This window comes from Mizuhopecten yessoensis, unplaced genomic scaffold, assembly GCF_002113885.1.
Source record: "Mizuhopecten yessoensis strain PY_sf001 unplaced genomic scaffold, ASM211388v2 scaffold10503, whole genome shotgun sequence".
In the NCBI taxonomy this organism is placed as follows: Eukaryota; Metazoa; Mollusca; class Bivalvia; order Pectinida; family Pectinidae; genus Mizuhopecten; species Mizuhopecten yessoensis.
Genome location: NW_018408579.1, coordinates 39812 through 57028, shown reverse-complemented (window position 1 = coordinate 57028; position 17217 = coordinate 39812). Strand labels below are relative to the sequence as shown.

At 37.0% G+C, this 17217-nt stretch overlaps 2 protein-coding genes across 2 annotated transcripts in view; both read right to left on the bottom strand.

Moving 5' to 3' along the window:
- Positions 1-2643: 2643 nt before the first annotated feature.
- LOC110460870 lies at positions 2644-4532 on the bottom strand. The gene is made up of 3 exons (XM_021514066.1): positions 4139-4532; positions 3554-3858; positions 2644-2987 (listed from the first exon to the last, which is right to left on the bottom strand). Exons 1-2 carry the CDS (start codon positions 4314-4316, stop codon positions 3554-3556), a joined length of 483 nt encoding a protein of 160 aa, XP_021369741.1. The 5' UTR covers positions 4317-4532; the 3' UTR covers positions 2644-2987.
- A 428-nt stretch (positions 4533-4960) lies between these two features.
- The window catches only part of LOC110460871, a 25329-nt gene continuing 13072 nt past the window's right edge, over positions 4961-17217 (bottom strand). Inside the window, exons 2-9 of the mRNA XM_021514067.1 lie at positions 13274-13670; positions 8413-8913; positions 8112-8171; positions 7620-7859; positions 7241-7359; positions 6663-7012; positions 5686-6577; positions 4961-5029 (exon numbers count right to left, since the gene is read on the bottom strand). Coding sequence (XP_021369742.1) covers positions 4961-5029; positions 5686-6577; positions 6663-7012; positions 7241-7359; positions 7620-7859; positions 8112-8171; positions 8413-8913; positions 13274-13670 — 2628 coding nt within the window. The remainder of the gene's footprint in view (positions 5030-5685; positions 6578-6662; positions 7013-7240; positions 7360-7619; positions 7860-8111; positions 8172-8412; positions 8914-13273; positions 13671-17217) is intronic.

The following is a 17217-nucleotide window of genomic DNA, read 5'->3' as shown; positions in this document are numbered from 1 at the left end:
GTAGTCTGTTTCTACGTCCCTGTAAACACACAGTAAACATCCTAGGTATGTAGTCTGTATCTACGTCCCTGTAACTACACAGTAAACATCCAAGTTATGTAGTTTGTATTTACTTCCCTGTAAAAACAAAGAAAACATCCTAGTTATGTTGTCTGTATCTAGGTCCTTGTAATAATACAGTTAACGTCCTGAGTATGTAGTCTGTTTCTACGTCCCTTGGTAACACAGGAAACATCATAGTTACGCAGTCTGGATACACGTCCCTATAACTACACAGTAAACATCCTAGTTATGTAGTCTGTATTTACTTCCCTGTAAAAGCACAGTAAACATCCTAGGTATGTAGTCGGTATACACGTCCCTATAACTACACAGTAAACATCCTAGTTATGTAGTCTGTATTTATTTCCCTGTAAAAACACAGTCAACATCCTAGTTATGTAGTCTGTTACTACGTCCCTGTAATAACACAGTTAACATCTTAATTAAGTAGTCTGTATCTAGGTCCCTGTAATAACACAGGTAACGTCCTTGGTATGAAGTCTGTATCTACGTCGCTGTAATAACACAGTGAACATCCTAGTTATGTAGACTGTATCTACGTCTCTGTAATAACACAGTTATCATCCTAGTTATGTACTTTATATCTACGTCCCTGTAATAACACAAGTTATGTAGTCAGTATTTTCGCCCCTGTTATGACACAGTTAACATCCTAGTTATGTAGTCTGTATCTACGTCCCTTTAATAACACAGTTAACATCACACTTAAGTAGTCTGTATCCAGGTCCCTGTAATAACACAGTTAACGTCCCTGATATGTAGTCTGTATCTACGTCTCTGTAATAACACAGTAAACATCCTAGTTATGTAGTCTGTATTTACTTCCCTGTAAACACACAGTAAACATCCTAGGTATGTAGTCTGTATCTACGTCCCTGTAACTACACAGTAAACATCCAAGTTATGTAGTTTGTATTTACTTCCCTGTAAAAACACAGAAAACATCCTAGTTATGTTGTCTGCATCTAGGTCCTTGTAATATTACAGTTAACGTCCTGAGTATGTAGTCTGTTTCTACGTCCCTTGGTAACACAGGAAACATCATAGTTACGCAGTCTGTATACACGTCCCTATAACTACACAGTAAACATCCTAGTTATGTAGTCTGTATTTACTTCCCTGTAAAAGCACAGTAAACATCCTAGGTATGTAGTCGGTATACACGTCCCTATAACTACACAGTAAACATCCTAGTTATGTAGTCTGTATTTATTTCCCTGTAAAAACACAGTCAACATCCTAGTTATGTAGTCGGTATCTACGTCCCTGTAATAACACAGTTAACATCTTAATTAAGTAGTCTGTATCTAGGTCCCTGTAATAACACAGGTAGCGTCCTTGGTATGAAGTCTGTATCTACGTCGCTGTAATAACACAGTGAACATCCTAGTTATGTAGACTGTATCTACGTCTCTGTAATAACACAGTTATCATCCTAGTTATGTAGTCTATATCTACGTCCCTGTAATAACACAAGTTATGTAGTCAGTATTTTCGCCCCTGTTATGACACAGTTAACATCCTAGTTATGTAGTCTGTATCTACGTCCCTTTAATAACACAGTTAACATCACACTTAAGTAGTCTGTATCCAGGTCCCTGTAATAACACAGTTAACGTCCCTGATATGTAGTCTGTATCTACGTCTCTGTAATAACACAGTAAACATCCTAGTTATGTAGTCTGTATTTACTTCCCTGTAAAAACACAGTAAACATCCTAGGTATGTAGTCTGTATCTACGTCCCTGTAATAACACAGTTAATATCTTAATTAAGTAGTCTGTATCTAGGTCCCTGTAATAACACAGGTAACGTCCTTGGTATGAAGTCTGTATCTACGTCGCTGTAATAACACAGTGAACATCCTAGTTATGTAGACTGTATCTACGTCTCTGTAATAACACAGTTATCATCCTAGTTATGTAGTCTATATCTACGTCCCTGTAATAACACAAGTTATGTAGTCAGTATTTTCGCCCCTGTTATGACACAGTTAACATCCTAGTTATGTAGTCTGTATCTACGTCCCTTTAATAACACAGTTAACATCACACTTAAGTAGTCTGTATCCAGGTCCCTGTAATAACATAGTTAACGTCCTTGATATGTAGTCTGTATCTACGTCTCTGTAATAACACAGTTATTATCCTAGTTATGTAGTCTGTATCTACGTCCCTGTACTAACACAAAGAACATCCTAGTTATGTAGCGTGTATAACATTCCCGTTAAAACATAAACATCCTAGTTATGAAGCATGTATTAACATATCTGGTATAACAAAGAAAACATTCTAGCTATGTAGCCTGTATTTACATCTCTGTTATAACACAATACAATATATTGGTAATGCAGTCTGTAATACATATCTGTTATAACACAACAACAATCCTAGTTATTAAGCCTGTATTTAAATCTATGTTATAACACTGTAAACATTCTAGTTATTTAGCTTGTAACATCCTAAATAAATAGCCTATATTTACATATTCATGATATAAAATGAAACGATTACGTGACATCTGTTTTACCGACTTCACTTTCTTAACTACATTCAATGATTTCAGTCAGGCATAAAACTGTTAAAAACATTTTAACAATCTACACAAGTAAGGAAATCATATGTACCGCTGATTTATGCATGTAAAACAGTTAGGTTCTCTTTCTCTCTTTTTTTTGTCTTTTAAAAACCGATTGCCTTTTGTCACATTATAGAAATTATATTTTCACTATGATGTGATAATTAAATAATCGATCTTCTTAGAGTACTACCCTGTTTAGCGTCTCTGGTCCTTAATCTCCAAGAACCTACCATGGAGTGGGAATACTTATAAATGACCAGTTTGGCAACCATCTCTGTAGAACACGGATTATTTACTGAAACTCACGCCAGCCTCAAGGTATTAAACACATTGTAGTATCTAACCTAAAACAGAAACAATATTGAAAATTATAACAAATGTTTTCACGACAATTATGTTTAATTCCTATTCAATGTACAGTATCACATTATTGAAATATAGTTTATAGAAATAAAATATAAACTAAACTAAATTTATGGAGTATTGCTTTAATACAACGTCAGAAACCGCAAGAAACAATAAACAAAACAAAAATGAGAATGTTGTATGAAGTATTATATAATATTGAATACTAACCAGGATTATACTAATATACAATTTTTTCATTGTAAGTAAGGACGACATTTGTAGCTGATTTAGTAAGAACACAATTTCCTCTCTAGGAACAAAGGGGGGGGGGGGGGGGGGGGGGAGGAGTAATCGGTGTACACATGTTTGGCATATGTTGATCAATCTGCCCTAGATAAATAGGCGTTTACATCTTATCTAGCGTCATTGGATAATACTGTGGCATCTGATCTGGAAAACAAATATATGCATGCAGTTAACAAAACATCAATATGACTCTGAAATAAACAGACAGCATGACGCTTTAAACATTCCGTTTCACTTGGAAGTGTTAAAACAGTACCTAAGAGGGTTTCAGTGCTCTAATGACAGATTCGGTGTCCATGTCGCATTCCCGCATCGCCAGGAGAAGTGCATTCACAGTTGGGCGCGGCTTGGTCTCCTTAATTAACGCTTTTAGCAAAGCAGTGATCTTCACTCGAGTTTTCCTGTTTCTGTAGTTGTCGTCAAACTCATCCACTGTTGTGGGCGGTAATCCAAGCTCAAGGAATAGGCTGAAGTATGCTTTGACATCAACATGGCCAGCAATGACTGGAGCATCATTGACAGACAATTTCGTCTTTAACCATCTCTCCGACAATGTCTCGTCTGTAAAGAACGAAAACAATTACAAACAAACCATAAAATAATGATCATTTATCGAAAGACACTGACAAACATACACACAGCCGACGAAGAAATGCATCTCAAATATTTAAATAGTTAGGGAGTAAAAAGGGAGGAAGAAAGATCAAAATGGACTTATCATACGACATAACACGATAAAGGAGGATCATATGAGAGAAGCACAGATGCTAAGAACTCTCATACCACATCGATCGATCGATCGATCGAGAAAGAGAAGGCTACTGCAAGCTTTGTTTAGTACCTTGAAACATTATACTCCTGTTGGAGTCCAGAATGTCCATGAGCATGGAAGGGTCCATTCCATGTCGTGACATTGCATCTGCTACAGCCCGGTATCCAAAATCCGCATTCGTTTTGAGAAGGTGAATGAAGATCTTTGCAATGCGAGATCTAAAGGCGAGGTGGCGGTGCTCTTCCATCTCCTGCTCCACTATATCTACCGGACAGTCCAGTTGGGCAAAGAACGTCTGGTATGTACTGGCGATGTATCTAGAGACTCTACCAATCTCTTTGAACGACAGTTTTCTGTCCGGTAATTCCTTTGTCTTGCCTGCAATATGTATAACTCAATTAAATCCATTAGCTCAATATCATTAATTTCTATGCTGACGGTTACATTTTGACTGCAGAAGTCCAGTTATATAGGTTTTGTGGAATCTTATGAAATTATCGTAGAAGAATAAGACCCATGCCTGGCCAACAGTACTTACTTTTTCCGTCACATGGCAAATGCATTATTATGAACTATAATGATTTATCAACGCGTATGCTTAGTTTGATATGTCGACATTGTTTTAGTTTTTATGCAAAACAACGAAGAAAACAAAAGGAAAATATAAATAGGCATCGACTTATATAGCCAGTTATAATAGACAGTTCTATATATTCTAGTAAGATGTTAATTGTTTTTACAATGTGTTAATTCTCTATCAATGCCATGATTGGATAGAGTGTTAGTATAGTTATAACTGTCAGTAGGTTGTTTTTACTTGTTCTGATAAAAACTCGAACCGATTCTGATGCACAACACTGTACAACTGTATTTTAAAGTAACATTTTTTTTTCAAATTTGTAAAATATCGCTGTTGAAGGGCATTGACTTACCAACATAACGCTTACGGGACCGTTTCTTCTGCAAAAATAAAATAAAAAATGATACACCTTAATGGGAAATTCATTGACCGTAAAACATTTTGCATTTGAGTAGTTCATCACTTGCAATAGGCGTATGATATAAAACTGGGCTCTGGTATACCTTTTTTATAAAGAAAAAACACGATTCATTTATCAACGATTTTACTGTTGCGCCTTGTCCCGCATATAACATCAAAACGCTCCAGTAGTAACATATGAACATTGAAATTGTTCCATAAACCGCCCCAGTACACCTCCCATATGCATATATCAACAAAATGCAACGGAGTAATAAATACGGAATAAAATAAATGTATACATTCTAATCATATAATACTATTTGTTCGGCATTTTCGATTTTTTCCAGTGCGTTTATAAAGTATAATTCTTCGAAAACATCGATAATGATGTGTACTGAAAAGAGTTACCGTAGAAGTTTTGATGGTGTTTCTCGTAACGAACACATAGCATATATAGATATTGTGGAGCAAATAGCCGGTACGTGTTTTTCAGTGTTAATGAATAAGATGTTATTATTGTATTATGAACAAGATGTATAAACTGTTAACCTCCTCGTCTTATGGACATTGACCATCGAAGTATTTCGAGTTCGATGTGATACGTGTATTACATATTATTATTTTCACTGTTTACCTTCTCGTCTGGGTTCTTAAACCAGATGTAGAGGTCATTTCTGTCTATCCATTCGTGGCCTTTTGAACCGTAGCATCGAAGAGGTGCTGTCTGCCGTAAATCGTTCACGTTAACCATCTGTTCAGCTGCCGTGAACCGGAAGTCGTTGTGGAGGTAGAATTGGTATTCTAGATGACTTTGGTGATTTAACTTTAGAATCCGCTGGAGAAGAAATTGTAGAATACTGAGTAGGTCAATTCCAGTTCCTGTTCGTACGGAGTGATCTGTATCCGTCTTGAACATAGTAACCTTCATGGCATTGTCCCTGCAGTTGATGATCATATTCCACAGATAATCCACAGACAGGCAGACAAATCCGCGTCGGATGAACATCAAACCATCATCTCCGAACTCTTTCAGTCGCTGAAACCTGTGAATACAGGAGGCAATCATCTTGTCCCACACGGCCTGCGGGATGAATGGGTTGTCGAACTTCACACAAAGAGTGACAGTGGTAACTGTGTAGGGGTCAGCAAGAACTGGACTAATTACCTCAGGATCTGCAGTTTGAAGGATACTTGGTACTATGAAGTAATCCACCTCGGCATCTACCGATATTGGTTTAGTAAGTAGTCCAAGGGTTTCCATGATGCTGTAGAGTCTCTCTTCCTCATCTAAGAACCGATATTCCACAGGACGTTCCCAAAGTTGCCTGATGAACTCGTGTGATAATACGCCGGATTTCTCATACTCTGTCCATTTAAGTATTTGCTTGGTCGATAGGTTAGATGTAAATTTTGGAGCAGTGATGATGGCTTTGAATGCATTAATTATCCATTGTGGTTGAAGAACAATGAATGGACTCTTGCTAAGGAGGTCAAAACAGAGGAACGATCCAGAGAACCTTAGTTTCCTGAAAATATATATTTGGTTTTAAAAATGCAATTTTATGTGTAAAATGATTTGATATATCACATGTTATGAATATTTCTACTCACATTAGAAACTTCATTACTTCATTTTCTGCTAATGGGACTGCTGTTTTGCTATTGATTTCTAACAGATCAGCATATGTCAAGATAATCATGCCTTCATTCTTCAGTTTCACCAGCTCGTATTCCAAGGCAATCCATCTTGCAGGTACTGGCTTCATCCACTGAGACTGGAGAGGGGCAATCGATAGGATCTTTGTCCATACCCGTTCGTAGGTATCTTGATTTTTAGTGGAATCATTCAGATCTGCTATGGGGAACATTTCCTGGACGTGGGTTGCCATAATTTCACGGAGTTCAGGTTTCTCGTAAATCTTTTCTAGCACCGAAGCAAACATCCTTTCCTGTTCTTCTTTCTGCGTAGAAGACAATACTTCGATAAATTGTAAATCATAAAAGAATCCTACATTGAAAAAAATGCATGATAATAATCATATACGCTATGTCTGTATACATGTACAAGCAGTCAAACTATTGCAAACAAAATAAAAAATGTTCCTAACATTATAGAAACTACATGAATGAACAAACATCTGTTTTGATTATAGTTACATATAAAGCCGTTTTCAGTTTCCAAAACTTACATGTTCAGAAACAAGGTCCAAATAAGATCCAACAATGATGACTGGCGGAGTTCCTTTACCATGTGCTGCTCTGTCGATGGCATAGGTAGCGATATTCCTCAGCCAGAACTCGATTCGCTCTGTACATAAACAACTGCGTTTAAGAAATGGGCTGAACAATATATTTACTTATTGTTTCGCTGCAATAACAAGATAACCAATGAAGTTCAAGAGGGTATAGTATGAGTCTTTCCGGCTTTCATTCGTATAATTCCCGAATAGGTTTAATTGATCTGGGACCAAAGAGCCAATGGGCCGTGAAGTAATATTGCATCAAACAATTTACAAGAAAATGTATTGCGAAAATTAAAAGCAATATATATTGTATTGACAAACCTACCATATCCATCTTTTGCTCGGCTTGGATCAAGACACATAGCCACGTCGAACACCAGGACGAAGACCATATTGCTTGACATAAAACAGTGATGAGTGTTATAGAACACCTTCTCCCCACCAAAGTCGTAGATTGTGACATAGTCCTTCACCTTCCCATCATGCTTATCCTCTTTTTCTGTAACCATCACCTTTTCTATAACACTTTTTTGTTCTTGCGTTAATTCAAAGTGTTGTGGTATTTCTGCAATATGTAAACGAAGTTATAACCACTGGTGAATACTCTACACGATTTATAATCGTAATCTTAGTAATCCTATGGGGAAATATAGGAGTATGATCTGATAAACTTTATATACAAAGTTAACATGTTTATCTTCTGATGCAAGAACCGGGACTATCAGTACTTTATAACATATGCTTTGATCCAGTTATTCTTCGTTGAATATTGTAAGCATGTTACAGTTAAGTATTTTCATGGTCAAGGACAGATTACCTCTTTCTTTTCTTTTGAACGGTAACTTCGAGAAGAACTGTCTCATTTTCTGTTTGGCACCTGTAAACATGCAATAGTTATATCAGTGACGTTACAGCAAGTATTACAAATCACATAAGTAATTAATGTCTGGTACAAACAGAATTGTATTCAATTTGCCAACTAAGTAATCCATTCCCCACCTGTAAATGCGATGTTGGTTTCAACTTATAAGTAGACTTTAAAGCGACCCGTGATTAATACTTTACTTAACGTATTCCTATTTATAAATTTTATTTTCTTTATGTGTCTTTCCACGTACCTGTCTTCTTCCTAACATGCACTTTCACCGTTGCTTCAGGTAGTGCTCCCGTGCTTGGGTTTACAGATGTCTGTACAGAACTATTCTTCCCGTCATGGTGTCGATCAATGAGACGTCTTAGTCGCTGAAGACCCGTCTCAATTTCACCAGTGTTATCTAGTTTCTGTCTAAACCCGGTATCTGGGTTGTAGGCTATAACGTTGACATTGAAGTCAGCGGTATCTGTTGAACCCGGTCCACCTTCTGAAATAAATTCCTTTTTGAGTTGTCGTACAAAACAAGACTTGCCAACTCCATGGTGACCAACGACAGTAATGATGGTATTACAAGGGTTTTCCACATTGTCAGCTATTCCAGAGGTATATTGCTGCTGCTGCTGTCTCTGCTGTTGTATCTGCTGATCATTCTGCTGCTGTCTCTGCTGCTGTCTCTGCTGTTGTATCTGCTGATGTCTCTGCTGCTGCTGCTGCTGTATCTGTTGCTGTCTCTGCTCTATTTGTGCTAAACACAAACACCATGTTTTGACATTTAAAGAGCACATACACCATTTCTTATATATTAGAACAATCCAAACTACACACCACTGAACCATGCTCCTTTTCCAATTTGTAGGTAGTTTTAGAACGCATGCTTTAACATAATTCCTTACTCTAATGATCAAATAATCCTAGCAAGTAATACAAATGTGAATTACATATTTTTCATTGATACAAAGTATTTGTACTGATGATAATCAATAAACAGTCCGGGAATTCTTTAGTGATATAACTAGCTGTAGTAAAAAAAAAAAAAAAAAAAATTTCATGTAAGCATCATCACTCAATGTCGAAGAAATGGTCAAGGTCACTAAAGACCTTGTAAGATTTTATGTTTTTTGGTGTCCAACAAAATGAGAATTGTTCAGTGTCAATTTACAATTAATATGGAATCTCACTTGCCTAGTAAATTTATTAGATGCAATAAAACATATGTAACCTATGAATCAATGAACAAAGGTTACTAACCCTTAAAGACGAAATTATATTTGAGACTAGAAAAATCAAAGGGAGGTTGGAGCAGAGAGTATTATAATTGAGTGAGAACAGATAGAGAAACTAAAAGAGCAATTGATAAAATGATAAAACTAAAAATATACCTACTCTAACAAATGACATAGATATCAAATTACTTACTCACACCAATAACAATGAAATCAAAGTACTTAGTCACACCAATGACATAAATATCAAAGTACCTTCTAATGCAAATGTCATAAATAGCAAAGAAACTATGCACACCAATAACAAAGATATCAAAGTACATATTCACACCAATAACAATGATATAAAAAATACCTATTCATACCAATTACATCGATATCAAAGTACCTACTCACAACAATGACATCGATATCAAAGTACCTACAAACGCCTATGAAATATGTATCAAAATACCTACTCACACCAATGACATAGATATCAAAGTACCTACTTACACCAATGATATCGGTATCAAAGTACCTACTAACGCATATGAACTAAATATCAAATACATTGTACCTACTCACGGCCATGACGTACATATCAAAGTACCTACTCACGGCAACGACAAAGATATCAAAGTAACTACTGTCGCCAATGACAAAGATATCAAAGTACATACTCACGACAATTGCATATATATCAAAGTACCTACTCACGCAAATGCCGTATAAATCAAAGTACCTACTCACGACAATGGCATATATATCAAAGTCAAGAATATTATTCAGGATTTTGTTACAGAATCTTAACCCTCGACTGAGATAACCCAATCTCGCTCAGTTACAGGTAATATATTTTATTTATCTTTGCCCTATTGTATATTGTTATTAGTATTAGATTACAGGAGGTCTAGAGTATCCGCCTCTGTGCCCCACTCCCATTTCACATTAAAGAAACATAAAAACTTAAAAACTAAGCAAAAACTAAATAAAATGCATATACCTATTAGTGTATAGGATCTGCCTATAGACAATGAGTTGCTACAACGTCTTTGTTCCGACCTCAGGCGGGGAGTTCTGTTCATTAGAAATGCTTCCCCTCCCACAATGTTCCAACGTCTTATCGAATTAAACTATTGTTTGTTTCTCTCCTTGTTATGTTCTCTTTTCTTCTCAAATATAATTCTACTTCCGATAACTGTTTAAGATACACATAGCAGTCATCTTGTCACATCGGCATGACTTGTGTTAAGTTGACGCAGGTATGGTGAGACAGCCAGTTGTACAATAGGTAGGAACAATATGAAAACTGCTGTATTTTTTAGATTTTGTTTTGTTAACTTCTATACTCACACACGCCAGCTGCTATAGAGAACACATCAAAACCCCCATTCCCACCCAGGGATAGAACACACAACAATCCTCTCCCCATATCGATATCATTATATTTAATGATTACGATATTTTTGCATGTATGGTATTTGGCTACAGGTAGAATCGAAACCCCCTCGAACCCCGCTCATAGACCTTACTCGTTACTTTAAGCAATGGTGACCAATGAAAACCACGATAAAAAACGCATAGGTCTTATCACATGGCCCTGTAAATCTAATATATTTAAAATTTCTCTACACTTCGGCTACAGGAAGGATCGAAATTCACTCGAACCTGCTTAATTGAAAACACATCCCACTTTCTCACTGTGATATTTTCAATCCTAATTTTGAGTAAAATAAACACAAAATATCACGGCGTATATTGCTGATCAAACGTTTTTGTTCTGGTCTCAGTATAACATGCACAATGAACACATCCGAATATTCCTAAAGGACAATACCATCACCGCTGATCACTGTCTATCCCTCCTTGGTCCCCCATTATCACTCATCCTAATCCCTACCTATCTCTGCACACACCACCAAAGTCCCATTCACCCTTTCGTTATCTCTCCCCCATATCACATATATTTTCCCTTCCTTTAACTCTGACAAAATGACAACCTGCACTACTACAATACCGTATTGAATCCAGCAAACCTAACCCCCGCCCTAAACTAATACTCACAAAATGTCAATACAGAGGACAGCAACAGAAGAAAGCCAATACAAGGTTTTACATGAACAAGACCATCGTAATGACGAACAGTTTCCAAAAGCGTGCAAATAACTGGATTCGGTTTCATTTAGTACTTGCATGACACTAAACAGTAGCATTTAGCCCGTCAGCTGTGTAATGTCGTAAGAGTATGCGAGATAAAGCCAGCACAGATGAATTATTTCTAAGATTATATTAATGTATTATGAGGATAAGACGGACTTCCAAATATAGAACAAAACCAAAACACAATAGAGTAGGCTAGGGCCACTGGACAGTTTGGATATGGTAAACGACACGCCCTCTTCCTACTTCCGTGCCGTACTAGACATTTTGTTTCAATGCGGCTAGCGACAAATCAAATTGAGTGTACCAACTATTCGGAGCAGGGAGTCGTCTTCCAAATTACTTATAAAAAATCACAAGGATATGCTAAATATAGGTGACACCCCATCTCCCGACAGAACACCGGCTTCCGTCAGTGAGACGAAACCCATATGGGTGGAGTCATGTAGGTGATACACCCATAAACTAACCAACCAACTATATATTCGAATCCGAACGCATCCCTAGTTACGTTACTTACAACGCACTGCAAGCTTTACCAGTATGACTATTTATTTGATCAATCAGTTCTGCAAAGTGAAAGAGACATATCTTATGCCACTTTTTTTTATTTTTTTTAAAGGGATGAAATAAAGAGGGACAAAGGAAAAAAAAGTCCGAACGGGTTTCGAACCCTGGACCTCAGACCATTATACTACTGGTCTAACCAACCTATCTGAACAAGTGGCTCAAGTGTAAATTCTAATTCATTTGAGATGCAACACGCCATTTGATTGCTCAATCAAAATAATTTGCGACAGTATAGTCACGATATTCCGTCCGCAAATTTCTCAATGACGTCAATGACCCCGATTACCGCTGTCTCGTCATGAAATTGATTATCCAACACGTATTTAACAATAGTCAGCGTAATTCTGCCTAACTTTGGATATTCCTGACGTCAACAATCCTGTTCAAGGTGACCCAGAACTTGAAGGAAACACTCAAAAATATCTTCAAACCTTCGTTTCCTTTTTGGTTATGGCTGATATGAATTAGAATGGGGATAGCCCTACTGTATTTTGAAATTTGTGGCGGTATATCGTGGTTATACTGTCGCAAATTGAGTTTTACTGGATCCAGTAAAACGGTTATTACTTAATGTCCTTCCTTACAGTGTTTGCGACTGTTTCACCACGCGCCTTGTCCGTGTCATATGTCCACTGACCTATTTTACACCTATCTCCGAGGAATTGAGAGTTTAAATGCATCGCTTATAGCAGAAAAGTCCGTGAATAGTTTCTTGTATACTGTAACTATTGCTCCGAGTTATCACAGAAAGTCCAAGACAAATAAATAAATTCACCACGCCTATACCCATACTTTATCACTTGACAACGATACAAAAAGAAGAGAAGAAATTACATTTACATAGAAACATTTAACTAAGTGAAAAGCAGGAAACACTACACCCAGTTTTTACTTTAGTGTCGTGATTTCGTCCTTTTTCTTATATAATAATATGGACGAATATTTCAAAGAATGGAGGTAGCATGCCATCTTATTTATATATGAATTTAAAGTTAAATTCATTGAAAATAACTGCGACCATCATACAAAAGCTGAATGATTTAAGAGATGTGTTCACATATACATTCCACTAGGTGTTCTTTATTAATATGTGTGTATTTGCAAACATAATAATACATCTAACTATGTTAACACGTGATGATCAACATACATACAACTAAGCGTACTTACCGAAAATGGCGTAAACACCATGACTTCGTGGTGATTTACGTCTTGCAATATCTATTGGTCGGTCCCCTGAACTATCATCCTGTTGTAGCAGACGAGGACATTTATCAGCTGTGTCAAGTATCAACTGTGTCCACGGACAACGACAGAAAGCCATCCAGTGTAACACATTGGACCCGACCTCGTCCACCACACTCAACTCCTGGACAGTCATCTTCTTGGCGAGGAATGCCGCAGCATTTTCTTTGTCATATCTCACGGCATACATAAGAGGTGTGCGTCCGTCACTGTCTTTTGCTCCGATGTCCGCCCCAGATCTGACCAACTCCTTCACTTTATCCAGGTCTCCCGACCTGACGGCATAGTGTAGAGGTGTACATACATCCATGGTCCGTGATGTCTGTAACACAATACAGGAGATAATTGACACTATACCTTTAACCCGGTGATTAGTTTGGCATATAAAATACAACATATTATATAATTATACAGATAATTGTGTATTCTATTTTTAAATTAAACAAAAATATACTTCAGAAAACAGCTGTAGTCCCGGTCTTATTGTATTTGTATTACAACTGATCACTTTCCTTGACTGCAACACAATACATATGACTAACGAAGTCTAGAATATTGAAATTATGACATTTTAAGTTCAACATGTTGGCAATCAATCGGGGGTGGAGGTGGGGGGTAAACTAATTGATCCCGGTGCCCAACTGTTGAATGATTCAGAGAGTGTCACAGATCATTTCGCCTAGTTTATGTAAGATTGAAAAAAGGCATTCACTCTGAGCCAGGTTCATTAACAAGGAATTGAACGAACTCTCGTTTTTGACAATTATTGAGTATAGGATCCAGGGGGTCTAGATCCGTTTTCCACGTACACGGGGTACCACATAAATAATTCACACCTATTTTAAGTACAGTTATAATACCGGCCAAGTATCAACTTTAGTTGTAGCCAAACAGAGGACGATGGTTGTCAAGACGGTGTCCGAGTGCTGACCGCCCGCTATCCAGACGCTGTACGTATTATCGTTCGGGACAAACGCGGCTTGAACGGCCGTTATCGCCCATTACAAAGAGCCCTGGTAGGTCACACGAACGGTCAATGAGGCCGCTTTACCGTACTACTGGGGTATTCGGTCAAATCACACTTATAGCTAAATAATCTGATAACGTGTTTAATTAAGCCAAAGAATAGTATGTAAATCCCTGTTTTAACACTTGAAGTTTTTATTTGGTAATTAATTACCGGAGTAATCTAAAAATTAAAATATTTCAAGTATAAGTGCTATCAAAGTATGTAAATAAATCACTGTTGAGATTCGACAAATAAAGATATAAGAATTTTACTCTATCTAAGAAAGAAACCATAATTTCAAGTATATATCAACCACATTCAACATAAGTTCTAGCTAACAGAAAAAAACACGCAATTTTAATGACCACCGGCATAATATGATACATTTCCCCACGATGTTTGTTTAAATTTGAGTATTTCTTAAGTGGGTTGAGAATCCGCTATGTGATTTCCGCTAATATTGCCATGCCTTCAACTTTTCAACTTTATGCCGAAATTTAGTTTTACACACCCACCTGGATATATAATAACCATACTGTAGAAAGTAATGATAGTACTTAGGGATGTTGTTTAATTATATAATTGCAATTTCTTTTTAACACAGAAACATGGTTGCAGAATGTTTCATTATTTTCTTAACCCTTTGCTTGCGGCATGCATTTTACGTTATATGCCTTTGAGTACCGCCAAGGCAGATAATATTTTAACCTAAGTATTGATGTCATAATCGGATAAAAGTATGACGCCACAACCTTTATTTTAACCTATTTTTTTCTGAAATCATCTCTCCCAATTTTTTTTCCTTTTTATTTCTTTATTTCATGTGTCATTTCATATTTATTTTTCACCTTTAAATTGTACGTCCTCCGAAAACATTTTCTTAATTCTTTTCACTCACAATAACGTAATATAGGAGGTTGACGCACATAATGTGAATCACGTCTGAAAACTTCAAAAATTACAGGAGGAGACTGTACATTTTGACGATTACAGGACAGGACTGTATATTGTGACGATTACAGGCGGGGACTGTACATTGTGACGATTACAGGAGGAAACTGTAAATTGAGACGATTACAGGAGGAAACTGTACATTGTGACGATTACAGGACGGGACTGTATATTGTGACGATTACAGGACGGGACAGTATATATTAACGATTACAGGCGGGGACTGTACATTGTGACGATTATAGGACTGGACTGTACATTGTGACGATTACAGGAGGGGACTTTACATTGTGACGATTATAGGACTGGACTGTACATTGTGACGATTACAGGTGGGGACTGTACATTGTGACGATTACGGGATTGTACATTGTGACGATTACAGGAGGGGACTATACATTGTGACGATTACAGGTGGGGACTGTACATTGTGACGATTACAGGTGGGGACTGTACATTGTGACGATTACAGGATGGGACTGTATATTGTGACGATTACAGGCGGGACTGTATATATATATAACACTTTCACGATTTTTTAAAGGCATTTTGTATCAGATCAGTTGAATAGAATTAAAATGGAACACATCAAAGTAAGCATGTATCTAAGAAAAGTGGAAATGGTAGTAAAATACTACAAATTAGAATATAATACACAATGTTGGAGAATGTGCCATAAGTAACAAACAGCTTGGCGGTGTTTCAAAGTCTTAAGATGAGTGCATTTGATTTTTGATAACGGTTGCCGATCAAGGTGCCCTGTGTATTAGTATTGAATCGCGAGACGGTCAGTTGAATAATGATAGCCGGTTTGACAGGAAATGCGCTTTTTATACCCAGCGAGACCNGACGGTCAGTTGAATAATGATAGCCGGTTTGACAGGAAATGCGCTCTTTATACCCAGCGAGACTCATACTCGTTACCATGCATGGACAAACTAAAATGTCGGCACTTCCTTAAAAACTATAGTCGGTTGAGCTGGGGAGGATCTCAAGACAAGGAAACATTTTTTTTTAATTTTTGTTTTGTTTTTTAAGTCTCGATTTAAAGCTTTTTAACCTGCACTGTCAGCTTTAAAGTAATTTGCTAAACATATTTACTATATATTAAGGTTTGCTATTTTTCTTTTCAACAGAATCATAGACCTATACTGTAGGCAACGTAAATTATACGTATATATCAGTGGACCCTTATCAGAGCGATAGGCTAGGTATTTTTAATATTTGTCATAGTTCATGTGCAGAATTGGTCAATTCTATAATTTATCATGTATACGTATTTCAAATGTATTGTATTAAATTCGCAATGTTGATATCAACCGATACGGGTATCGTGTACCATTGTATAATGTAGATCTTTTATTATGCTTTTTAGGTGTGAATACATGTTTTATTTGTGCCATTGCACGGTCTCTCGACTCCATTAAATGAAAATGTGTAAATTAATATTTGCTTCATGATGTGTTAATGAATCTGTGAAGCACCTGAACCCGGCTACATTTTGGCGCCCCACGTGTGGCACGCGCGACTCAAACCAGGATGTTCCCGCCAAATTCCGGAGCCTAGCTTTGGAGNTGATACCGGAGTGGACGTGCCATTTGGCAAATATTATCGTTCATTCAGTAACATTTTATGATCGCAAGAAGATGGTATGCGGAATGAAAGATGTCATTTTAAATAAAAGCTTTACTTCATCGTAACATTTGTTGTGTATTTCTACATTGCGTTACGCGTGTGTGCTAATGTGAGACTCGAACACAGGTAAATCTAGATCTGTGAATTCAGCGACGACCATGTCATGCCTGAGTGAACAAGGCCTGTTTTGAACTGTAGCTGTCACGAGTGTATTTGTTAATATCTCATAGTCCTGGGTCAGATGATTTTACAGCTGAATTTTTTAAATGTTTCT

Excerpts from the sequence above, each read along its gene's own strand:
- LOC110460870 (XM_021514066.1), bottom strand. The coding sequence starts at position 4,316 with ATGGAAGAGCACCGCCACCTCGCCTTTAGATCTCGCATTGCAAAGATC. Across the intron at positions 3,859-4,138 it reads CAGGAGTATAATGTTTCAAG|ACGAGACATTGTCGGAGAGA; the intron begins GTACTAAACAAA and ends CGTTCTTTACAG.